At 42.7% G+C, this 27,128-nt stretch overlaps 1 protein-coding gene across 1 annotated transcript in view; it reads right to left on the reverse strand.

The window, feature by feature from the left end:
• LOC128057765 (phospholipid-transporting ATPase IB) overlaps positions 1–27,128 on the reverse strand; it is a 402,538-nt gene that overhangs the window by 126,341 nt on the left and 249,069 nt on the right. Inside the window, exons 27-29 of the mRNA XM_052650261.1 lie at positions 16,153–16,227; positions 8,527–8,649; positions 6,538–6,616 (exon numbers count right to left, since the gene is read on the reverse strand). Coding sequence (XP_052506221.1) covers positions 6,538–6,616; positions 8,527–8,649; positions 16,153–16,227 — 277 coding nt within the window. The remainder of the gene's footprint in view (positions 1–6,537; positions 6,617–8,526; positions 8,650–16,152; positions 16,228–27,128) is intronic.

The following is a 27,128-nucleotide window of genomic DNA, read 5'->3' on the forward strand; positions in this document are numbered from 1 at the left end:
CACAGCATTACATCAAACCCAACTGTGTACAATACATGTGACACTGTCAGGTTACAGAAGTTGTCAACAGTACAAAATAGAAATGGCTAATGACTCATACTTTGGGACATGGAAGAAGTCCAAGGTGTACAGTTTATTATTATCGTCTTGAGAAAATATTGGCTTCCTAGGCGGCTCAGTGGTAAAGACTGCCTGCCCTACAGGAGGTACAGGTTTGATCCCTGGGTTGGAAAGGTCCACTGGAGGAGGGCACGGCAACCCACTCCAATATTCTTGCCTGGAGAATCCCCATAGACAGAGGAGCTTGGCAGGCTACAGTGCACGGGGTCACACAGAGTCGGACACGACTAAAGCAATGTGGCACACACGCACGCACAGTCAGATAGACCAGGGAAGTTTTCATTAATGCAATATTGGATCCTTCCAGTTCTGCCCCCTTAGTAGCCCTCTAATCCGTGCACCTCTCTGACTCTGTCACTACACAACCTAAGCAACAGCCAACCAGCTGTACGCCAAAAATCGTTCTGGCCAGAGTAGTCACCTTGAAATTCATCAGCTACTTGGCTCTCTGCTTATAACCCATCAGTGGCTCCCACTGAACTTATACTTCAAAAGGCTCACTAGTCCCCAAGACTGGGAAAGGTCTGATCTCTCAGTCCCCATCCTTTACCACCCCTAGGCCATCGATCTCACAGCCTCACTCCTCAGTCTTCCACTCACACGTGCCTTCCCTGACTCTGAATCACAGCCTCTTACCCATGCTATCCCCATAGCCTGAAACCTCTCCCTCCCTACTCTTCCCAGCTCTCTCCTCCCACGCATCCTTTGACTATGTAACACATCCTCAAGGGGGCAGTCCTCAAACCAGGGGCCAGATCGGTGGTCCTTGGAAGGCACACCATTTGACCTTGATTGTCCTCTCATTACACTTTCTGTTCAGTCCTGCTTTGTCCTGTGTGAGCTCCAACAGGGCAGGGAATCTGCCTACTGCTACTTGTACTACATCTGCCAAAAGGGACCTGGCACAAAGGACACAGTCACTTGTCTTTTTTTTTTTTTTAAATGAATAAGTAATTGATTTTAAGAAGATGCAATCTCAGAGAACAAGGGCAATCTAACCCCAGTTTAGCTTAATGTGAAACTTATGCGACATAAAAATAACCAAGTTTATAGTATCAGGTATAGGGTCATAAATAATTCAAGCTAAAATGACCCAGTACTGCCACAGGCAGAGAGAAGTACCCTACACCTCATTTTATACAGGCATACTATCATTTCAGTTTATAAAACGTGTCTCGTCTCACAGCAGCACGTTTATTAGAAAATGTAATGTAGCCTTCTCCAAAAATGTTCAGAGATCCTGCCGCTTAATTAGTGCCAATACAATAAGTATCTACATCACATTTCTTCTGGAAAGAAATGGGGATGGTTTCCAGAGTGTAGACAGGGAGGAATCAAGAATAAATCTTTTTGGGGGGCATTTTTCTCTGATGCTAAGTATACTCCTATCCCTTCCCGCTTAAATTCCATCAAGAAAAACAAAATCTGAAATTTTCCATTTTAAAAAATCAAAATGGATTTGCCAATAACCACATTCCACTTCAAGGAGGGTTGCTCAAATATGCATACTGGATACACCACTTGGAAGTCCAAGAGTGGCCCATCACCAAAGTCTTGGTGAATTTCAGTCCCTGCAAAGGTGACATCTCTGGTTTTAACCTAGAATCACGTTTAAGTTTGAAGGCTGGGAGCTGCAGACTGGCCATGGCCGTGAGCATAAGGTTGTGATGGTTGGAAGAAATCTGATTTACTACAGAATTGCTGGAGTGGAAAAATGTATTTTGAAACTTGAAATGAATCATCACAAACTCCATCAGCCGAGCACTGCTTTGAAAATTCTATCCAAAACCACACAGAAATAAGCAAAGCAAAATTCTTGGACGCTTCTTAAGGAATGATTGACGGGCTAGCACCTCTCAGAAATGTTTCTGCCAACAATGATGCCGGAGGTGTCCAGCTCTGTCTGTACCTGAGCCTCTATGCTGGGGGTGACCAGCACTCTCTGTACCTAAGCCTCTCTCGAGGGAGCCTGGAGAAAATTTCCTGGTAAAATCCACCACATTGACGATGCAGCCCACAGAGTATGAAACACTGCAACCAAGCTGCTCTGTGGATCTCAGCCCTCAGTCGAGCAAAGGTCCTCAGGGCTGAGTGTAGCCCGTGGCTGACAGACAGCTTCCGGCAGGACTTGGGGCTGGAGCGGGGGTTGGGGGCCCAAGGAACTGTTCTGTGAGATCAGGGTCCCCGCGGTTTGAAGATGCCCTCGTTTGTCTCAGATTGGTGCCATTTTCCAACACTTCTTTGGGAGCAGGGTGAATGCCTCCTTCTAAGGAGTGGTTCAAACTGTTAACAGGAGCTCATTGTTATTTAGGGCAATCAGCCCATGAACAAGTAATCAAATCAGCTGCCACATCCTGGTTCTTCTCAGACTTGCAAGCTTTTTGATTTCCTCCTCTACTAAAAAACTTAACACATAAAGACCCGTGCTCTTGCCAGACCTGATGCACTTCTCTACACGGCTGTCTTGTCTTCCTCAGAGGCAAGTCCAGGGTGTAACTCTCCCACCCCAGACCTCTCCCTGAAAAAGGTCCCCATCTGAGTTTTAGTGATCTGACCCTCAACCTAACACCTCTATGCTACTGCCCTCTCGACTAGGGTGCTGCTGCAGATGCAGAGGGGATGCTAGAAATGTGTGCAGTCACGTTTTGATTCACAGCTGCACAAGGACGGGGGTGGGGCGGGAGGGGGTTCACTGTCCACGGCCAGGGAAGCTCAGGGTCTGGAAGTGCTCACCAAAGGCTGAACAAGCTCCCGAGACCATCCCTGCACCTCCTTGGGAGCCACTGCCTGAGGACTCGCCCAGCTCCCAGGCACCACGAGCCCTGTATGCTTGCGCTCCCTGTCAGGAATGCTCTTTCTCCCCTACTTTCCCTACACCGCCCCTGCCCCACCTGCTCACTCCCTGCTCCTTTTTTACTGCTTACTTCCTTGGAGAAGATGCTTCCTTGACCCACTAGACTAGGTTATGTCCCGATATTACAAGCTCCCCAGCAGCCTGTAGAACACAGCACACTGGCCATTAAGCAATTACGTGCATAATTCCTGATCATCTAACATCTTCTTCCCGATCATCAGCTGACTTCACAGAAGCCCCCAGAGGGCAAGACAAGCTGCGTTTTTTAGTGTCCACCACGCCCTTGGCACCTGGCACGTCACTGGTCTGCTATGATTCTGCTGAAGGACTTCTTCTCAAAACAAGTTCTCCCCCTGCTAAACACATCCCTAGTCCCAGGTTTAATCCTCCTTAAGCTCCCTGGAACAGCTGGAGACCTAACCAGGACTCCTGCTATCAGTTTTCCTTCTCCTATTGGCCTTACAAGATATGATGGGTTTAACTTCCCAAAATTGCTCTGCTTGCAACACTCAGCTCAATCTAAATGCTACTGACTGTTTAATGCTTCCAAATGGAGTCTTGGCTTCTTAACATTGCATTCCAAGCTCTCTGCAGGCCAGCTTTCACCCACCTTCTCCAATTCTTCTGCCTTCCTCCCTGTAAGGAATGAACTTCTCAAGCTCTCCGCAGCTGTCCTGAATCACCCCCTTCATTCAGCTCTTCCCTCCAACTCTCGCATCTTGCTCTGCCTGGACTTCCAGGCTAAGCCTACACGTTATCCCCTCCAACAAGCCATGAGTCATCCTAAATGAAAGACATCTCTCTCAGCCCCCTGTAATCTGAGAGCGCTTCCTCTGGATTTTACTTGAGAGTTACTTTCTGCCTGTACTTGAATTATCCACATCCCTTACCAGACTTCAAATGTTTTGATGGGAAGACCCATATTGCCACATTTACCCACCACCCTTAGACTCTATCACAGGGCCTTGGACATAAATATCACATCAAAGAATAAGGCTGAGGGACATTGTAATCATGTTTGTACTAACAGTGAGAATTTAGAAATGATTCCTACAATATTCATTCCATTTGTTAGAGGACATCAACTAGTGACCAAGAACACCAACAGCCTTCTGTTGTTCTTTGCCAAATAGACTTCACACTTGCTATTCATTTCACGTTCAACAGTTTCAGTCAAAAGGTTACTGTTTATAATATAACCAAAAGAAAACCTCTATGCAGAAGGCTTAATAAATATGAAATAATGATGCTAACCATGATGGCGATTAAAAAATCAAAAAAAGTCATCCTTTTGGTTGCTAGGCAAATTGCTAATCTGAATGAAGCATATAAGGTGAAAGTCACTCAGTTGTGTCTGATTCTTTGCGACCCCATGGACTATACCGTTCATGGAATTCTCCAGGCCAGAATACTGGAGTGGGTAGCCTTTCCCTTCTCCAGGGGATCTTCCCAACCCAGGAATTGAACTGGGCTCTCCTGCATTGCAGGGGGATTCTTTACCAACTGAGCTACCAGGGAAGCCCTGTGGTGGAAACTAACTTGAAATTTACCTGGTGACACCTCTTAGGTAAACTAGTAACTGTTGGGGATCTATCTTCTTTTAAATACAGACCACATTGGCAGAGTGGATGGATTTATGTGATGTGATCTAGGTAAACAATAGTGATCCCACCAAAGAATACAGGCCACCATCTCAAAGCATGTAATGGTGACTCAGGATCAGAAAACCACCTGATCAGTCGGGGCCACACTAGCTCCTTCTGAAGCGGGCAAGTAAAGGACAAAACTTTATGAGTCCAACTTGCAAAACATCTATGAGTCCATCCTGCAAAACTTCTATGAGTCCAAAGCAAGCACTGCGTATTTACAGAGTCCCTGTAGACATATGAGAGTGGTGGGCCAAGGTATAATACCCAGAGTCAGTACAAGTACGAGTCTCTTCCTATGCATGAAAGGCTGGGCTTGGGGACCAGAGGACACGTTCCAAAGCTGCTCTTGAGCTCAGCAGACAAATTGCCTCCCATCACCAGCCCAGCCTGATACAAAGACAGCCACTTTATCACCAAATTGCCAGAGCTTCTAATACAAAGCACAGTCAACACTCATATTTGTAAGCTCTTAATCACAAAATCATTTCAAAATATTGGGTTGGTCAAAAGGTTTGTTCAGGTTTTTCTATATGATCTTATGAAAAAATTAAAAGAACTCTTTGGCCAACCCAATAAATTAAAACTACTACATGTAAAGGAAATGGCAACCCACTCCAGTAGTCCTGCTTGGGAAATCTCATGACAGAGGAGGCTGGTGGGCTACAGTCCACGGGGCTGCAAAGAGCCGGACATGACTGAAAGGACTAAATAACAGCAACACATAAAGATGAATCACAGGAAAGCTTCACCATTCAAAGAATGATTCATCTAGAATGCCCCTTTGGGGGTGAGGCTGGAAGCAAAAAATTTTACTTTCTGATTTAGAGACTTAGGTGTGGAGTAGGAAATGGCAACCCACTCCAGTAGTCTTGCCTGGGAAAGTCCATGGACAGAGGAACTTGTCAGGCTACAGCCCATGGGTCGCAAAAAGTTAGACACGGCTGAGCACACACACAAGTAAGCAACAGACTCAGGGACCCTTGAAAGAAAAGGGGGTCTGATGAAATAGAGAATAAGTCATAAGGTATATAACACCTTGGCTGTGCATGCATTTTCTCTAACAATCAATATTTGACAGGTTAAAGCACATCAGTGAGGATGAATCATGTCCGTCTGAAGCACAAAACCCACTGACACAGAAACTTGGAAGAAGAAGCAAAGAAGCTCGGAAACTTTCTATCCTTTGGTTCTCTGAACAGTCAGAGGCCTTGTCTAGTCAACATTTGGGGTAACTTTCCCCAGGGGTATTATTACGATTTGAGAGGGGTAATAGACTGACATTCTCGTAATACATTTTCATTTTTTGAGGCTAAAAGGTATGTCTCTTGTAAGAGGCCACATTCTGGATGCATTAATGAGAACAAGCACACCCTCCTCCAGCTCAGCGAAGGTTAAAAACAACTGGAATAGTCCGGCCTCCAACAGACTTTAAACATTTGCTTGAAAAGTGTACCTCAAGGAAAAGAGACTTTCAGAAGACAGGGTATAAAATTATACTCTCGTGAGATTTGAGTTATTTGGCATAGAGGTGCGTCAGGCTTGGAAAACGAAAGCCCAAGTAATGAACAGAAAATTTCAAACTCGAGGGCAAGAGGCATTGATGTTTCATTATAGTAAAGTGCTTTTCTTCAAGATTTTTGACTCAAACGGTTATTAAAAATAAAGTTTCAAATGCTTAGTATTTAAACTCTCCAGGCAACTGGAAGGAAAATGGGTTCTTAGAGCCAGAAGGGGTGAAACCTACAAGCTATAAAGCCGAGACTAGCTCTCATTAGATGTTACGTATGTTTTTCTTCTAAAATTTGTTCCTGTGATCTCTAGGCCTGTGGAACTGCGAAAAAAATTTGTGAACAACAGGCATGGAGGGGCTGCAAAGCTACTTGCTGAGAGTTGAATCACAAAGCCATTACCTACCATGCTCCAGCGCTTTCATGGGAAACCAGAAGAGGATGAGCGAATGGACCAAGGCATTGATGCAGTGACCCCAGAAAACCTAAGGGAAAACAGACCAAGGTTGTCAGGAACTGCCCACACTCTTGACCTCTGTGTGGCTCAACAAGCCCCTCACTGTCAGGGATGCAGGCGGCAATCCCAGCTCCAGAAGGCGGAAAAAACCAATTTCCTCCTTTTTAGCTACAAATGAGCCGGCTGTCTCCAGATAATATTCCTCGAGTACAAAGACCTAAAGAGATATTCACATATACACAAGACAATATACAATCTACCCACATCCGAAAAATAAATGATGACCCATTTCCTTTAGAACTGAAAGCAAAACAACGACATTTTACCATCACTCAAAAAAAGGGGTCACAGTGGGACTGACGAGACTGGAACCATACTTTTGGAAAGCATTCAAAACACTTAACATGTGAATTCTCACACAGCACGCTCACTCTCTTGTTTTACCCCTGAAAATCCCTCCCATTTTCGGTTTTCAGGATTTAGATGAATACCATTCAGAGTTAAAGATTCTCTTTAACACTTGAAAGGTCAAACAACAGAACAGTAGTTCTAAACCAGCAGTTTCTTCTCAATTACAGATTCATAAATGCATTTCAACCATGCCTTTAACCCTGAATGAAGGAATTACTAAAGCCAGATTGAGTTTCTTTAAAAATCTACACATCATACTAGGAACTGCCATATAGCTTGATCTTAACTAGTGACGGGACAACAGAAAATGACGAGAAATGATAAGACAATGAGATCTCCCTACTTTAATGTTCATGATTTCCCTATCTGTTCCCTGCCTTCTACATCCCCCGCCCCACATCTTCAAAATGCCTGTGGGTTGGTCTCCAAGCACCCTCATCTATGCTACCTTTCCAGTGGGTCCACCCCCTACCCCCACCTTATGCAGCCTTTGAATTCAAACTCTGTAAATCACAGATTTGATTCACATAAATGACGCTGAACAAAGAGACCATATTTCTCATGGACAGAGCCACAGTGCACAAGGACACAATCAGTCACTCCCATCTCCTTGTGTGTGGAACACACGAGATCCAGCAGGATCCCTTGTATTTTTTCCAGATGTGGACACAGCTATCATGCTTTCCCGAACATGAGGTGGCTCTGAAGGAGGACTGTCACAACACCTGGCTCAGAACAAGGTCTTCAGGGACCGCTCTTTGCCCAAGAGTCCAGGATCACCCTCTCTCAGGCCCCAGTGGTGGTCACGCAGGCTGGTCACACACTCAACCAGCACCTGCTGTCTTAGTTCCAGCCCCTGAAACCCCTCCTGCATGAACACTGGAAATGGAAACACGGCAAATGCAGGCATGTGGGCATCTCTGTCTCCAGCCCAGCCGGGCACCTGCCCTCCTCAGGGTGGGTCCTCACCGCTGCCCCCCAGACGTGGCTGGCCAGCCAGTGACCCACGAGACCCCTTGGCTACTCCTGATTGGAGGACCCTGAAACACCTAAGCCTGGTCCTGCTCAGCTCAGCCCTGGATCCCTACTCCTTGTCTGTCTTGATGTCTTCTCTTTACCGATTCTCCAGACTGAAAAACAACTGCCATGTCTGACTTGATTCTTGCGTACACCTCTGGCCAATTCCCCTCCCAGGCTGAAGGAATATTTCCCTATCACTGAGAACCAGGCAGTGATGGAGCGAGGGCCGTGCCGGGCAACGGGGCTTGATAGGATGGGGGAGGATTGGATCCTACAGGCCTCGGGGTGTAGGGGCCACTGGCCACGTGGCCATCAGGGGCACAGGTAGGGAAGAAGGCTTTGTTAAACAGGAAGACCAGATGCTTCCTGCCTCATCAGGCAGCTCAGATTCCCTGGGTGTGCTATCCTGGGGGAGGTCTGGGGCCTCGCCTTCCTTCAAGGGCCCCTGCCAAGCATCGGCGGGGTCACCAGCCTTTCCGAGGGGTCCCATTTGCACACGTGGCTCACCTTGGTGTTGAAGCCCTCGGCGTTCTGGGTGATCTTGTAGAGCTGCGGGAACCTCAGCATGCTCTCCTGGCTGCAAGACCTCTCGAAGATGCCCAACGTGAAGGGGGGCAGTGCCGTGAAAATCTGCAGAGATAACAGCAAGCCGTTAGCAGAGGCCCTTCCGATTCCTGCAGCCCCAGAGGTTCATGTTGATGTGATGATGCCATAACTTCAGGTCAAGTCTAAAGCCTGGGTTCAGGGACTCCATGGACACCCTCCCATCAGAGAAAATAAACGAAAGGTCATTTTACACTATTGCCTAATCAGTATAAAATTGACACAGAACACTAAGACCAACATCCTAAAAATATGATTGGCCAAGAGCTCTGGTTCAAGGAACAACTGCCTTCCTTTGCAGATAAGCTGTGTCTTCGAACCCGATACAGTGGGCCCTGTGTGGTGTGGGGTGTTTTTCTGTGGCAGCCGAGACCCCATTTACCTTGATTTTATGTTCACTTTTCAGGAAGGACAATGTCCTTCAACCACTTACTCAGTCATTTTACTGGGAATACATGATGGGTTAGATATTGTGAAAACCCCCAGGAAGGGAGAGGATTAAAAACAGAAGAAGGAAGAAGGCCAAGAAGCAGGCACCTGACCCCTTGGAACTCTGCCCACTGCAGAGGTGGGGACGCGGCAGCTGGCAACAGACATGGAACATACACACACAACAGTGTGCTCTGCAAAGTCACTCCTGGGGAGGCGATGCAGGAAGCGGGGGAGTCAAGGAAGGATGCTTGGACCACAGAGCCTCTGGCCTGGAAGGTACTGTACCTGCAGAGTTTGGCGGGATGGCGAGGGGTGTGAATGGAAAGGGACAGAGGGCAGCAACTCCATGGAACGAGTACCCGTCACAAAGCTCAAACACAGAGAATTTGGGGGAACCTTGAGGTCATCCAGGGTGGCCGGGGACACACAGGAGACAAGGCTGGGATGGAGACAGAATGACCTCTGGATATGCTGAGCAGAGGGTGCTGACCTTTGCCTGTCCTCTATAGCACGTGACAGGCTTCTATCTGTGTTCTGGAAAGAGAGAGCTGGGTGCTGAAGCAGAGGGCTGGAACAAGCATGTCATCCCAGGCCGGCAGATCTACAGACCACCTCCTCCTCGGATGTGAGCACGGGTCGCTCTCTGCTTGGCACGGACCAAATCCATACCCCGCAAGCCCGCCAAGCTCTGGGGGCCGTGAGAACTGAATGTGCATCTCGAGAGAGTGCTGAGGGCACATCAGTTCCCAGCAGCCTAGACGTCCGGCCAGGAGTCAGCCTGGCCTAAGCCTGCTGGGACAAAGCAGCCAGAGTGTGGTGGGGTGAGGCCCGGGAAACTGGCCGGCTCCACCTTCAGCCGGGAGCAGAGGAGATCAGCCCCGGGATGTCCATGTTCTAAAGACCTCAAGAAGAAAAAGATCTCAATGACAAATGCTACAGGAAGGTGCCCCACGGACATCTCAGAAGCGCTGTACACTCAGTGTATATATAAACTCACCCTCACTATCAGGCTGAAGGAGCCATCCGCACATCATGTACACAGCCGGCTGTTTCTTCTTTTCCTTTTTTCACTTAACTTCCTCCTCCTACCTACTTCAAATCCTCTGGTCTTCTGTACCCCCAAGCTAACTACCTGCCAGATATCTCACCTGCACTGTAGTGCACACACACATACACACGTCAGGGATCATTACTTGTTTTTCAGAAACAATCTATCATACACACTTTCTTCATTGTATTTTTCTCATTAAACAAAACACCATGGGAAGTCCCCAAGTTCCCAGGGTTTGACCCCAAAGCAGTCATTTTCATGCTCACATAATAATTCATACTATAAGTGGACCATATTTTTTCAACCATCACCTATGGATAGGCATTCATCTTGTTTCCAGTTCTCTGTTGCCATAACCATCGTGTAATAAACACCTAGAATATAATATCTATCCTGTATCTTTTATTTCTCTATGAAGGATTCCCAGAAGTAAGGCTGTGGGATTTTAAAAACCAAATACATTTTTAACTTCATAGGATGCTGCCTGGCTGCTTCCAGAAAAGGTCCCAATGGTTTCTCTCTCCTTTCATGAAGGACACAACTTTCCCCTTCTTTCCTATCAGCAATTGCCTGTTATATTCTATTTAATACTCTCCACTCAGAAAAACTGAAGATATTCACTACTTCTAAAAATAAATATTCCCTGGACCACCAGTGAGTCTGACCATGTTTTCATGTATTTGCTGGATGTGAGGATTTGGAATTGTGCAGAACATCAGGTCCTTTGTCCATTTTCAATTCATGGTTTACCTGCTTTTCTAAGAGTTCTTGAACTCTGTCTTTCTATTATAAAATTTCCTCCAAATACACTTTTTGTCTACTGGCTTTCTTTATGGTTTCATTTGTCATATAAAATGCTTTCAATTTCTGTAAGATCAAGAATAGCTTCTCAACATGCAACTACATCAGGAGTTTCTTGCAGGATTTTTATAGTTTTACTTCTCAAATTTATGTCTCAATTTTTTTGAAACTAATGTATCTATGCTGGATAAGAAAGGAGTCTAATTTCGTGTTTTTTTTCCCTATAAATAGCCAGTTTGAGAACACAATCCAAACTTTTTCACTACACTAAAATATCGCCTTTGACATTTAATTATCTTATCATTTACTTATTATACTTATTTACTTATTATCTCACATATTACCGATCTAGAAGCTAGAACTGGGATTTAGTGCTAAGCTCCTTGACTATCCGCCCAGTTCTCTCAGTACCGTGTTGATGAGGTTGTGGCAGCTTTACAGCATGGTTTGATGTTTAGATAAGTCTAACCATCTGACTGTTCTTTTCTGAACATGCTTTGCATATTTACTCTTAGGCAGGCACCTGTTAATTCCATTTATATTTCAATATCATTTTATGCAATTCCCTTCCCCTACTTTCTCCCCCCAAAACAATCATCCATCGGGATTCTAATTGAAATCACATAAATTTACATACTAATTTTGGAAGGGTTGATACTATACTAAGTTTTTTATGATACTGTGTGAAAGTCCCTCAGTCGTGTCTGACTCTTTGTGACCCCATGGTCAGTCCATGGAATTCTCCAGGCCAGAATACTGGAGTGGGTAGCCTTTCCCTTCTCCAGGGGACCTTCCCAACCCAGGGACAGAACCCAGGTCTTCCACATTGTAGGCAGATTCTTTACCAGCTGAGCCAGAAGGGAACTCTTCAGTATAAAAATTATTCCTATGAAATGTAGAGTTCTAATTGCTATTTTGAAAGGAATTATTATTCTCCTTCCATTTCTAAATCTTACTTCTATACTAAACAAAAATAGCTAGTGATTGCCAAGTCAGAAAAAGCTATTTGTTTTCATGTATTTATTATGAATCTAGTCACCTTATCAGATTTTCTTTTATAATTTTATCATTGTCTTATAGTTTTATAACTTATAATCAAAACCTTACAATTTTATAATTTTCTTATTATTCTATCATTTCTTTACTGGTATGTTTTGGGCATTTTAGATGTACAGTCATATGAACATATTTACACAGCCATTTTTGGTTCATATATTTGTATAAGCACAGAAATATTTCACTTTTTCCTAGTATTTGTAATAGCTATTTAATTTTCTTGGCAGTTGCTGAAAATTCCCAAACAATGCTGAATTATATAGCGATGACAGGAATCCCTGACTAATTTCTTATTTAAAATGAAACGGTTTTAGGATTTTACCATTTATGGTAGTATGGTACTAGTTTTTCATAAATAGTATGCATTATAGCCGATTGACTTCTTTCTTTACTATATTACTTAGATTCCTTATTTTGGGACTGGCAGTTGGATTAACTCAACAACTTTTGCAGCATCTACTGATGGGATCACATTTTTCTTCTTTATTTGGCTGATACAGTGATATTTAGAATGTTTTTTAAAGTTTTGAATCGCCTACATTTCTGAAATAAACCAATTATCTGTCAAATATTTTATCCTTTTGATACACCATTGAACTCTATTTGCTGACACCTTATTTATAATTTGTACATTTCTGTTCATAAGTGAAGCTGAGATCAGTTTTCTTCAAATTCTGCTGGCTTGATAAAATTAAGTCGGATACATTTCTTTGTTGTTAAAAAGTTATCTCTTCACAAAAAAATGGATAAAATGGAACTGAAATCCATTTGATCATGGTAGCTTTTGTCACTGGTGGCTTCTTTGGTCTCATTCTACCCATAAAATAAAATGATGTAGAAATCTGACTATGGATATAATTAATATCTAATAGGATAGCACTGATCCATGACTTCAGGATACGGAGGAATCTGAAGTTAGTTTCAGAGCTATTTAATTCAACGCTGTGAGAATTAAATTGGGAAACAGTAACTTGCTGCTTTAGCTGGTTTGGCGAATCAAATATCAAGAGTTAAGTACTGAAGAAGGAAAATCAATATTGCTTGAAGAAAATGGGAAGAGAGACCCCAGCCCAGAAAAGCGGTCACTAGCATTGTCTCAGATGTCACTAACTGCCTCTTGCCCTGGGTATCTGTGGAGCAACCTGGAGGGGAAGGAAATACTCAACAGAAGAGTAATGACAAAGTTAGAATATGAGCTGGTAAGGGCTTCCCTGGTGGCTCAGTGGTAAAGAATCTGCCTGCAATGCAGGAGCCAAAGGAGACCCAGGTTTGATCCCTGGGTTGGGAAGATCCCCGGAGGAGGACATGGCAACCCACTCCAGTATTCTTGCTTGGAGAATCCCATGGACAGAAGAGCCTGATGGGCTATACCCCAAAGGGTTGCAAAGAGTCGGACACGACCATAGCGACTTAGCACACGTGTACACATAGATTAGACAGCAGTGTTGTAGCCATGTTAAACTTCATGATTTTGATCATCATACTGTGATTACATAAGAGAACTGTCTTACCAGCTATGCATTTAAGGATAAAGCAGAAGGGACATGATGTCTTAAAAAAAATTTTTTTTCTAGTAAATCGCTTATTTGTTGTTTATTTAGCTGCCCTGGGTCTTAGCTGCAGCATGTGCAATCTAGTTCCCTGACCAGGGATTGAACCCGGGCCTCCTGCATTGGAAGAGCAGAGTCGTAGCCACTGCACCAGCATGGAAGTCCCAGGGACATAATGTCTTAACTGATTCCCAATTGGCTCAGAAATACACGTGTTGCAGTGTGTGCACGTGTTTGACTATATGTGCACGTGTGAGTGTCTTGAGAGAGAATGCAAGTGGGGGCAAAATGCTAATAACTGACAGATGAAGGTATACAGTTCTTTGTATCCTTTTTACATCTTTTCCCTAAGTTTCTATTTATTTCAAACAAAAGTGACCAAGACAATTTCCAAGGGGGCGGGCAGACTTCCAGTCCTCAAAAGCACTGGCCCTTCCAGTGACTGACTGCGAGGTCAATGACCATCTGAGCCCACTGGACTTCACTATCCCAATTCTCTGCCACCACTTCCTGGTGACCGACTTCCACACCGTGGCAACAGGGCCTTTTCACCTGGGAATTCACTTCTCAGCTGTGATATTCTCTCTCCTCTGGATTTTTAAATTACAGTTAAAAAATACATCCCAAATCCTAGGGGGTCAAACTTTAATGTGGATAACCACTGCTAGAAAGTTTTCCTAAAAAATTTTGTTTTGTTTCTCAGTATCTCTGGGAAACTCTTTGTTAAGTTGGGATGGTGCTCAAGAATCCGCATTGTCAAAGAAATCCTGGTGATGCTCATGCATGTGGTCTGAGGACCACATTGACCAAAACTGTCCCACAGCCCATCAGCATCTGATGTATCATAGCTACGAGTTTGCTGGATAAACCTGAACTGCCCAAGATGCCAGAGAACTAAGGAGAGGATTCGGTGCTCCTGCCTGAGCATGAAAACAGGGCTAAACTCCTTTTATTGTGTAACCAGGTGATATGTATTTCAATTCTTAGTGCTAAAGCACCGCCTCTTAGGTCTCAGCCTTCCAGTTACTAATACTATACGTATGTGGGCCAGGGTTGGCCTTTTCCAATACTAAATCACTGTGGAGCAGTCAGTATATTTCCCGCTGAATGGTCACATAATTTTAACCTACTCAAAACACTTCTAAGTCCTGCAAAGTTAACAACCTGCCCAAGGGGAGGCCCTTTCTATGTGGTAGGTGGTTAGACTGGCTTTTCTAGCCCAGGTGATAAATGGCCATCAATTCAGCTCTGTTCTCTCCACTTGTCACTTTTGTCTTTGGGGGTATTAATTATTAGCAAAAAATGTACTAGTGTACTTTGCGGTGAGTAACACAGTTATCAGCTGATCAACCAAGATCTGAACTTGGTTCAGCACCATCTTAGTCTCTTCATCTGTTGAGCTCTACAGGGCTGGAGCTGTGTGTTCTGTGTGTTGTATGTGGTATTTTATTAATATATAGTGCACCTAGCAGAGTGGCTACTTAAAAAAAAGAAGGGACTGAGTAGATGGATGACTTGAATATCCAGCCACAAATGTATAAGCTGCTGCTGCTAAGTCACTTCAGTCATGTCCAACTCTGTGTGACCCCATAGACGGCAGCCCACCAGGGTCCCCCATCCCCGGGATTCTCCAGGCAAGAACACTGGAGTGGGTTGCCATTTCATTCTCCAATGCATGAAAGTGAAAATTGAAAGGGAAGCTGCTCAGTCATGCCGACTCTTAGCAACCCCATGGACTGCAGCCTACCAGGCTCCTCTGTCTGTGGGATTTTCCAGACAAGAGTACTGGAGTGGGTTGCCATTGCCTTCTCCACAAATGTATATACAAACTCTAAATATTTATAGCACCATGATTTATATTATTGTATGTCTGGTAACTTCCATCTATGCCTACCTATAACGGCTGTTTCAGAGTATAAACTCCCCCAAGGCAGAGAATGTCAGAGTAAGGGTCCAAAACAAAAGTGTGGAAGCACAATTCAAGAAAGGTGCCTTAAGTTACACCCCTTGCCGGGAAAACAAAAGGCTAAGTAGCTACTTAGTCATGTTAGCCTATAGTTGATACGTATTTTTAGCTTTTGAATTCATTACAGTCAAGTAATGAAATGAGAACTTGAAAATCATAAAAAATACCAAATAAGCTGAAGACCATTTGCCACATGAGCTGGGAGTCAGAATTCATTACTTTAGCACTAACTGTGGGAGAAAACATCCATCCACAGGGACACATATGCTTTTAAGAAGGACAGAAAGGACACCAGGTTAGGTTTTGTACATTCACATCTGTGTTGACGGATTTAGAAACGAAATTATGGAGCGGAATGAATTTAGACACAGTTCAGAAATTTTTTTTCTGGAGCTGCAAACATGGAAATGTTGCCCAGGCATTTAGTCAGGAGGTAACAAGGGTCTATTATCAAGATATATGGGTTAATAATTTCATGGGGTTATTCAGGAATGATCTGCGATGATTGAAACCATGTGTGGGGAGTTTGTGCTTCTGCAGGATGTGTGGCAGCAACGGAGGCCCTAACGATGTATGTGAGCCGTGGGTGCAGATGAGGGACTTAGCTCCGCGTCCCGGACACAAACAGCGCGGCCCCGCACACTGTCAGAGGGAGAGGGAGAGTGCTTACTTACCACGTTGTACAAGCCGATGCACCAACGTTCAAATAAAATCTGCCCAGAAAATCCATTAACGAAGGCAAACCAAAGCTGAAAGAGAAGGAAGTGCATGAAGTTTTATATCAATATTGACCTAAATGTTTCCATCCACTAAAGGAATCGTGGGGAATGAGGACCACCAGCTGGACACAGCTGCCGAGGGACACGGAGCCAGAGGACCGAGGTTATTCTTCCATAAAATACAGATTCCCAATATCACAAATACCAACATTTTAAGGAAACTGTACATTGAAGGCATTCATTGATTTTAAGAGGTAGCATGCACATATTTATAGAAAAGCAATTTATGTTTAATTTATATCTAATGTTTCATGTCAGCACGTCCTCAATATGGGAAGGATCTCTGCTTCATGTTCTTTTCCCTGTAAAATTGACTTGATAAATATGACTTATCTTTGTAGGACTTTCAAATAGATAAAAGTAAAGAAGAAAAAAAAACACAAAAAAACCAGACACTCCACTGTTGGTCACATGTGTTCTTAGCTCCTAAAGTATTTGTGTGCTCAGTCATGTCTGACTCTTTGCAGCCCCATGGACTGTAGCCCACCAGACTCCTCTGTCCATGGAATTTTCCAGGCAAGAATATTGAAAGGGGTTGCCATTTCCTCCTCCAGGAGATCTTCCCGATCCAGGGATTGAACCCACATCTCTTGCATCTCCTACCTTGGCAGGCGGATTCTTTACTACTGAGCCACCTGGGAAACCCGATTTAAAGATTAGCCACCCCTAAAACAACGGTTTTATCCACATGGCCTCCCTACCACGTAAGGCCTCGGCAATCAGTACTTCAACCAAACTTTTAGTGTAATGAGAGTCCAGATCTATACAAGATACAAACACAATTATAAAGTGTTTTAAGGGTCTTAACCTAATTTTACCAAGATTGTGTTATACTTTTCTTTGTCCTTTTCTCAAACAACTGAGTCAACATTGATAAATACCTAGCAAACAGAACTATTTTATCACTTATTTCAGTTAATTCATTGGTTTTTGTTGAAGATAGAGTAGCAATATTTTTACTGCCGTCCTCTCCCTAATAGCAACTGAAAGCAGCAAAAATAATTGAAAACAAAAAAGAAATAGCTATTTTCAAAGAAACTATGAGATAGCCTTAGTTAAAACTACAAATGACATAGAATAGAAACTGATCAGTAAGACGAGAATGTCAATAGCAGATAAAACCTTCAGGGACAGGACTTCCCTGGTGGTTCAGTGGGTAAGAATCTGTCTTGCAGTGCAAGGAACCTCGGTTTGATCCCTGGTTGGGGAACTAAGACTCCCACATGCTCTGTAGCAACTAAACTTGTGCACTGCAACTACTGAGCCTGTGAGCCCCAACTAGAGAATCTGGTGGTGCAGTGAAAGGACCCCACATGCCACAACTAAGACCCGACACAGCCTGGTTACCTAGTTAATTAATTAATTAAAAGAAAACAGAAAAAAAAAAAAACCATTCAGAGTAACAAGGTTTCCAAGAAAGAGGTGAATCAAGCCCAGAAAGAGCAGAATCAGCTCTTATTTAGAGGGTAAGATTGATGTAGGGGTGAGTCATGACTGATGTCCTGAGACCGATTCAACATAGCAGGCACACTGAGTTCAAGGGCAATATACACATATAAGCCTCCTCTCCTCATAAGTGATGGAGGAGGAGAATGGCAGGGCCCAGTAGGGAGCAAAGGGCAATCAATTTGGCAGATGCTAATCGAGGTAAACCAAAAAGAAATAAATGCAAATTCACCTAACAGGAAAGCTGTAACACACAGAAATTCACCATGAGGTGCAGAGGCCTCCAACTCACCTGCAGAGAAAAAACGGTGGTGAGGGAGATGGTCACGACTGCAAAGGGACAGGTGACCCGTGTGGAAGAGACAAAACATTGATGAGAAAGTGTTCTGAAAAACTCTGGAGTCCCCTCCCCTAGATGTCATTACAAATAATAAAATATACACAAAATAATATGACATAAATAAATGGTCAAATATGAAACAATCTCCATAGAAAGAACCAGTTCAAAGCACAGAAAAATATTTTGAATGCTCTCGACAAGCCTAAAAGAGCTAAAGAAGATGTTACCTTTCCCTGAAACAAGCTGAAACAAGATGGGTAAGACATCAAAGAGGGGAACAAATAATAAGAGGCTGATGGGACAGATTGAGGACATATACAGGAAATAAAAATGGGCTTCCCACAGGGCACTGGGGGTAAAGAATCTGCCTGCCAATGCCAGAGATGCCAGAGATGTGGGTGCAGTCCCTGGGTTGGGAAGATCCCCTGGAGAAGGAAATGGCAACCCACGCCAGTATTCTTGCCTGGAGAATTTCATGGACAGAGGAGCCTGGTGGGCTACAGTCCATGGGCTCACAAAGAGCTGGACATGAATGAGCATCTGAGCACGTGCACGAAAGGCAACAAAACCCAGGATGGACACTGCTGAAACTAGTCTGGGTTGGGTAGTATAGGCTCAAGTAGAAAAAACGCTGGGCAAAGGACAAAAGTTAACACTGAATTTAAGGGAAATTGACAGCCTTCCAAATATAACAGCAAAAGTCCAAAAAGGTGTACCTTTAAAAAAAATGTAGACTAGAAACAAATGTTCAAAGATACAATAGAAGAAAAATTTCTGAAATCGTCTAAAACCTTACTCAGCCAATAAATACAGAAGACACCGTTTGTCCCCAGAAAACAAAACAACAGCTACAAAAAGATCAAAAGCCATGTGTACTCTGATGTATCAGTTAATGACTTTTGTGGTATTAACTCTTTAATATATTCAAGCAGGAAAACCAATTAGCCTACAAGGGGAAAAGTCAAGTTGGTGTCATGTTTCTCCAGCACAGTAGACAATACCAGAAGTCAGCAGGGAGTGTTCACAAGCCCTTAGGGAAATAAAGCATGAGGAGAATTTCAGCAAAAGGTAGAAACCAAGGAAACAGCAAGAGCTGAAAACATAACATAAAATGTGATGACAGAAGTAATACCAAATATGTCTGTTACGTTAATAATACACTGAAAAATGCTGAAAGGATTAAAAATATGAAACCCCAAATATATGCTAAGTACAAGAGAAATGTGAAAAAGAAACACTATTCAAATAAGATTGAATTCATAACCCTAACTTACAAAGTCCTACCACGGACGAGGCCCTCGCCTGCCATCTTGAGGTCACTGTCCTTCCTTATAGAGATGTAATGGCCTTCCACTGGTTCCTATGAGCACCAGCTTCATTACTCTGAACCCAGACAGAAGGCAATTATGTCAGCAGCCTTTGGTTCATAAGCCACCTTTATCTCAGTCTGCTGAAATGCCCTTTAATATATAATGTTACCACAGTATTTAGGAGAAGTTTTAGGTTGTTTTGGTCTCACTCCATATACTGAAACTAATTACAGATGGCTTGAATACTTAACCATGATACCCAACACAAAGCATGAGGAGACAGCAGGAAAAAAAGTTATTTTTTTATATGTGAAATTGACTCTCTATATGACATTAAATTCAGAAATCATACAAAAAGAGAAATACATTTGAAACACTTCTAAAGAGACAAACATTAATAAAGTTGAAAGAAGATGAATAAGCAGAATATATAAATATGTATTTGTAATATCTATGAAGATCTAATTTCCTTACTCTATAAAGAGTTCCTTAAATTACAAAGGAAATGCCCAACAAACTGTTAGGAAAACAGGCAAAGCATACACATGCACTGTGATCACAGGACACAAAACCACTTATAAATGTAGGAAATCTCATTTTTTGTGAAACACACACACAAAGGGATATCATTTTTCACCCAACAAATGGTCAAAGATTTAAAAGTTTGACAACCTGAGAAAACAGCTACTTTCATACCCAGGTGGCAATACAGCACTGTCCACAAATATGTTTAACCTATTTTTCCTTTGATCTAGCAATTCCACTTCTAGGAACATACTCTATACCTTATAGCTATAATCATATAGCATTCAACATAAAATTCTAATACTAGGGGTTCAGTTTAGTTCAGTTCAGTTTGGTCGTTCAGTCATGTCCGACTCTTTGCAACCCCATGAATTGCAGCACGCCAGGCCTCCCTGTCCATCACCAACTCCCAGAGTTCACCCAAACTCATGTCCATCGAGTCGGTGATGCCATCCAGCCATCTCCTCCTCTGTCGTCCCCTTCTCCTCCTGCCCCCAATCCCTCCCAGCATCAGAGTCTTTTGAATGAGTCAACTCTTCACATGAGGTGGCCAAAGTACTGGAGTTTCAGCTTTAGCATCAGTCCTTCCAAAGAACACCCAGGACTGATCTCCATGCAGTCCAGGGGACTCTCAAGAGTCTTCTCCAACACCACAGTTCAAAAGCATCAATTCTTCGGCACTCAGCCTTCTTCATAGTCCAACTCTCACATCCATACATAACCACTGGAAAAACCATAGCCTCGACTAGATGGACCTTTGTTGGAAAAGTAATGTCTCTGCTTTTTAATATGCTTAAAAGTTGGTCATAACTTTCCTTCGAAGGAGTAAGTGTCTTTTAATTTCATGGCTGCAATCATCATCTGCAGTAATTTTGGAGCCCCCCAAAATAAAGTCTGACACTGTTTCCACTGTTTCACCATCTATTTCCCATGAAGTGATGGGACCAGATGCCATGATCTTCGTTTTCTGAATGTTGAGTTTTAAGCCAACTTTTTCACTCTCCTCTTTCACTTTCATCAAGAGGCTTTTTAGTTCCTCTTCATTTTCTGCCATAAGGATGGTGTCATCTGCATATCTGAAGTTATTGATATTTCTCTTGGCAATCTTGATTCCAGCTTGTGCTTCTTCCAGCCCAGTGTTTCTCATGATGTACTCTGCATATAAGTTAAATAAGCACACTCAGATGGTTAATATTCATTATCTTGATGTAGCAGAAGTGGTCTCTAGGGGGTAGTATGGAGACTCACTCATACCTCTGTGAACTTTTTAAACATGTCCATGTTTTATTTAGATAAGTGTTTGAAGCAGTTCTTCTCAACTGGGTTGATTTTGCCTCTGAGACACCTGACCGTGCCTGGAATCCATCTGAGTGTGTTACTGGCATCTGGTGGGTAGAGGCCAAAGATTCTGCTAAATATCATAGGATGACCTGGAAAGCTCCCTACAGCAAGGAACTTTCTAGTCCAAGGTGTCAACAGTGCCACTACAGAGAACGCCTGGATGAAAGAAATAGATTCATGAGGTCAACATGATAAAGTTTTGAAATAATATTGTAATATGTTTGTTATAAGCAAAATAATGCCACATGACAGACTAGGAAGTCATGCTTGTATGTGTGTGTGTAAAAGGTGGGGGTTCCGAAAGCTTTGCTTCTTTTTGAGTAACTCCCCTCTGGGCTGACCTCGTACATAGAACCACAGGCCCTACACCTTAGAGACCATGGCAGCAATGGATGTGACTGTAAAACTGGACAAAATTAGATCCCTAAACCAGAATATATCTTGATAAATTATCACTGAGATATCACTTTAAAGACTGAGTGAATTTCATGTAACTGTGACATTTTAGTTGTTGAAATTCACAGTAAGGAAAAAAAAATCCTAAGAAATCAAGCATGTCTTTCTCAGCATTAACCTTCGCCCTGAGTGATCCTAACCAAGTCACAATTTTCAATCTTCACTTCAGATTAACGTCCCTGATTAGCTGAATGTTGAGATATTTCCTCTAAGCAGCCAGTGTTATGATTCTGTCCAAGTTGGCCCTGGCTGAGCCACATGTTTCTTCCAAGATTTTTGATATGTTTGTACTAATTTTTATCAATTGCAGGTGCTGCAGCTTTTTGAGAAGTATAAGCCAGCTCATTTTCAACATTTCCAATTTAGTTTCCATCTTCACTCAAATAATCCATCATTAGATGATCAGATCTGTTTATTTCATTAGAAATATTTATTTGGGAGAGGAAAAAATTAAAACAAAAATAAACAAAAATACACAATTCATCTCCTAAATTCAAAATCCATGAGCTGGTTTTCTCTTACATCGTAAACACTCAAACTTGATTTTATTTTGGCAAGATCTCCCTAGGTGAAATGGAAAAAGTAGAACACACTGTATTTTAAAATATTTATATAAACGTACTGAGTTTTTACTTTATTTATCCACGAGACAGGTACACGACGACTCCCTGACACACTGTAAAATCAGACTTTCACACTGGTTAGTCATATACAAATGCTAATTCATCTCCTAAAAGAGAAAGCACTGCCCAATTCGTAAACATCAGTGTCAATTTTGGAGCACCAGGGCTCCAAGCCGCACACCCAGGCACACAGCCCGCAAAACAGATAGACCGCCCGCCCGCCCTCTGCGGTGGGGTTACTTGGACCATGGCTTGCTACAGTCACTAAATCTTACTCTTCTAGACTAAGGGGGCAAAGATTCCTCCACCTTCACTCTGCTGTTAACTAGGAATGATATTAAATGGCTGCAGTCAAAGCGGAGAGCCAGGCTCTGCCCGGAGAGCCTCATGCTTGTGAGCTGGTGGGAAGACTGGCCGGCAACATGGTTTGCCAAGCTCCTGGGGTTTCTCCTGCTCAAATAAGCAAACTGACCCAAACTTATTAAATGGCTTTTCCTTCTTGGAAAAAGATCCTTTCTCGCTTTAACTGCTGCCCTTTTGCCAAGAATGCAGTAACCATCCTGGCTGACTACATAGACTCCTGTCTAGGGTCCCGGGCGCCACTGTACCACCTCGGCAGTTAGCCCTGCTGCCGCTCAGAGTCTGAGCCCCCAGCCCACATCCTGGGTGATGGTTTCACCCGGGAATGGGTGGACCTGATCCTCAGTTCACTCTGTTCTTCCCGCACCCACGGTAGAGGGCTGAAGCGGAAAAGTACCCTCCAGAGAGTAGTTAAATAAATCAGCCACAGCTCCTCACTAAAGTGGCAGCAACACTGTGATCTACTGATGTGCGGATGGGTCTGAGCCGATCAAAGTCAAAGCACTACAGTCTTCTTGGAATTCGACCTGGTAATATGTATTAGGATAGAAAAGAAGCACACACCTCACTTAGAAATTCTATTTTTAGAAGTTCATTTCTCATATATAAAAGCACCTGTATGTTAAAATATGTCTTCTTTTGCAGTGCTGTTAACAGTGGAAAAACAGATCCCTTGAAGTTCTTTATTAGGGGGTGAATGCAGCAAGTCTGTCTTTTAAAAATGTAAAATCTATATGTACGTGAATGAAGGAATGTGTGTCAGAGAATCAGCATGGAACTGACCAAGGAAAAGACAAAATGAACAGGAAAGTCTGTAGGTAAGTAGTTAGGAAATCAAGGGGAAATAATTCACATAGCATAGAGGTGCTATGATAGAGTTAAGAGTTATTGGAAATAAAATAATAGAACAGTAAAAAAAAAAAAAACAACACAGTAGGTAGAGGGACGTCCCTGGTGGTCCAGGGGTTAAGACTATACCTTCCAGTAGGGGGCGTGCAGGTTTGATCCATGGTTGGGGAGCTAAAATCACATGTGCCTTGTGGCCAAATCATAAAACAGAAGCAATATTGTAGCAAACTCAATAAAGACTTTAAAAATGATCCACATTAAAAAAAAATCTTAGTAAAAACAAGTAGTAGCAAAATACCCTAGAAACTTCCCCCTTCCGGACGTCTTGTCCAATAAAGATGGGACTAAGTGGACAGGATTAAATGAAGACTATGGTAATAAACAGGTGGCTTCATCTCTGAAAACTATGGGGTTTTTTCTTTCTGGGCAGGCCCAGTGCTAACAGCAAACACCACATGCTTACAAAACTTCTGGGGATTTTTTTTCAAGGCAAACTAACACAAGAAAGTTACACAGTGATGTGTATAGAATCCACCTCTTGTAAAACTACAGCAAGGATGCTGCATGTTTATGTATTTCTATGAATGCAGAGAAAAGCATGGAAGTGACTATTAGTGCAGAAATAGAGGCAGATGAGGAGGGAGTTATTTTTCTGTACACATTGCTACCATACAGCAAATAAGCATTCCTTTCAAGAATTTCATAGAAGAAAACACCTGGTTATTCTCTGTCCCTTCATCGTGTCCATCTATCTCCTGTACTTTCTGCCGCCTTGTTACCCGTCTACCCCATCATCCGAGAGAGGCACGCAGGCCAGGGAAGATATCAAATACACCCACTGAATTGCTGTGATCGGGGAAGCTTCCTTAGTTCACCTCGGGCTTCTTGTTTTTACGAAATAAATGGAAAGAAAGTCACCCGCTGCAGAGCTGTCATTGTCGTTGCTGACAATGACGATAAAAGCTAATGTGTATTTGATGCTTCCTGTGCACAGAAACTTTGAGCACTCTAAGCCGAGTAAACCATTTAAACCTCCTAGCAGTCCCAACAAAGGCATGGGCTGCATTTCACAAGTGACAAAATCAGGGCACAGAGACGACTTGCGATATTATGACTGCTACCAAATAGGTGTCTGATAGACTGCTGTAGTTATTAACAGTAGACCCTGCATAACAAATCAGTGGGTTTTTTTAAAAACACTGATGTTAAGGTGATTCAGAATCAAATCAATATTTATGGCAACTCACCATGCTGTTGACAGTTTAAGATTGAGACAGGAACAAAATACTTCACAACTATAAGCTGGTAAGAAGTTCAAAAAACTTATTAACAGAATGATCTCAGTCTTCAGCCTCTAATAACGTGGAAGGAAGCTAAATCTCCTTTTTAAATTAAGATAGAAATTGTTTTGGAAAACATGCCCCAAAACAAAATGCAACCACTCTGGTTCCAAAAACATTTTCCTCCAGTATTTTAAGCTGAAATATTACAGTCTTTCACTAATATGGTTGAAACCAACCCAGCAGACAAGAGTAAGCCTCTTACCTTTCATTATCCAAAAATTTTTAATATAAAATAACACAAATCAATACTAAAGTGACCATGTAAGTTATGTTTAAAGAGATTAGAATGTCAACAGAATAAAACAGAATTTGTTACCTGCAAATAAATGTAGCATATGATCTGCATATAGCAATTTTCTTGCTTCAGTTTAAACATTTTCTTTTCCATTAAAATCCCAAATGATGGAAGATGTTGAGTCCTATAGCTCAAAAGACCCAAAAGTTGGTAAAATGAAATCTGGTAAACAACCTCAAAGTTTCCTTAATTTTTCAGGGCTACCAAATGCCTCCTTTTCTGCAAAGTTACATGCTTGTCCTACAGACCATCAGGTAAATACAGAAACGTGTTTCCTTCCCATAAAGACCATAATACCAACCAGATGGAGTATGCACAATTAAATTGATTTTTAATAAGGAATTCTTGGCACAATAGAAAGTAATCGCTCCAAATTGTGTCAAGGACTACTTACATTTTTTAATAGTTCAAGGCTTAGATTCTCAGCCCAAATCCCGTGCTCCAGTGTTACGAGACCAAACAGCCTTGGAGACTAGTAATGAAATAATGAGCCTTTCGTCTGGGATAACTGATGCTGGAACAGTGGCAGGGGGTTTATTGCAGAAGGGGTAGCAGAAATATGAATAAGATCACTCCACTTATGGCTAGGACCTATGGCAAATATTTGGGATCATATGTTTTATAACTAATAAAGGAGTGCTCCTAACATATGAACGGTAAGATTTAAGGCCTGGCTACACAGATGGGGACAGGAAGAAGGCAAGAGAATGCTGATGTTGTCCCTCCACCTCCACAGGTCATCTGACACCTGCAACCTGGGTGAGGTGTGACATTCCTTTTCCTTATTTACTTGTTCTGGAAAGTGGGGGCAAATGACTGTCTACCCTCTGAGAAGGATTAGAAAAATACTATGTATTTTCAAAAATTCAGTTATTGAACTATTTCCTAAGACCCTGCTTCAAATTATGTTCTGTGCTATGTGTAGCTGGTACAAAGGTGAGGTGGACATGTCCTTGCCCTTAAAGACCTCACTCTGGTTGAGGACAAGTTTGGGATGGATCAGAAAGATGGAAGAGTCCTTTGGTAAATGGATTCTGTCTACAGAAGTCACTGCAGCTTTTCCAAAGGTGGCAGGCACTTGGCTGGGTCTTGAAGTATCAGATTCCATCATCAACTCACAGGGGCAGAGGGACATTAAAGGCAGAGGAAAGACTTGCATGTAATTTTAGCAGATGTGAATTTCCAGGTGGCTAGAACAAGGGAAATGAAGTGAGAGGAGAGGGCTGGCTTCAGACTCTGAAGGACATTACACAGCTGTTCTTCAAGAAGGTGAACAGCGCTGCGCACATTGCCTTAGAGGAATGCTCTAGAGAAATATGCATATACAAGCCTGCAACTCTCTCAGTATACACTTATTTATCTCACTGTGGCAAAACACATATAACATAAAATTTACTATTTTAACCATTTTAAGTGTGCAATTTAGTGGCATTAAGTACTCTGGCATCACTGTAAAACCATCACCACCATCCATCTCCAGAACTTTCTCACTGTTCCAAACTGAAACAATTCCCATAACCAATACCCGCCCATTTCCTCCTCCCTCTAGCCCTTTGTAACCATTCTGCATTCTGTCTCTGTGAAATAACTACTCCCATGGCTTCATATTGGAGAAGGAAATGGCAAACCACTCCAGTGTTCTAGCCTGGGAATTCCCATGGACAGAGGAACCTGGTGGGCTACAGTCCATGGGGGTCACGGAGAGTCAGACACGACTGAAGCTATTGAGTGTGTGTGTGTGTGTGGTGCTTCATACAAGTGAATTCATGCAATATTTGTCCTTCTGTGTCTGTCTTATGCCTTTAAGCATAACAGTTTCAAGGTTTATCTACAATGTAGCAATTATCAGATTTTCAGTCCTTTTTTAAGACTGAATAATATTTCATTGTATATATTGACCACATTTTGCTCATCTCTTCATCCACAGATGGACCCTTGCGTTGCTTCCACCTGTCGGATACTGTGAATAATGTTCCTATGAAA

The sequence above is a fragment of the Budorcas taxicolor genome, chromosome 12 (genome assembly GCF_023091745.1).
Source record: "Budorcas taxicolor isolate Tak-1 chromosome 12, Takin1.1, whole genome shotgun sequence".
NCBI lineage: Eukaryota > Metazoa > Chordata > Mammalia > Artiodactyla > Bovidae > Budorcas > Budorcas taxicolor.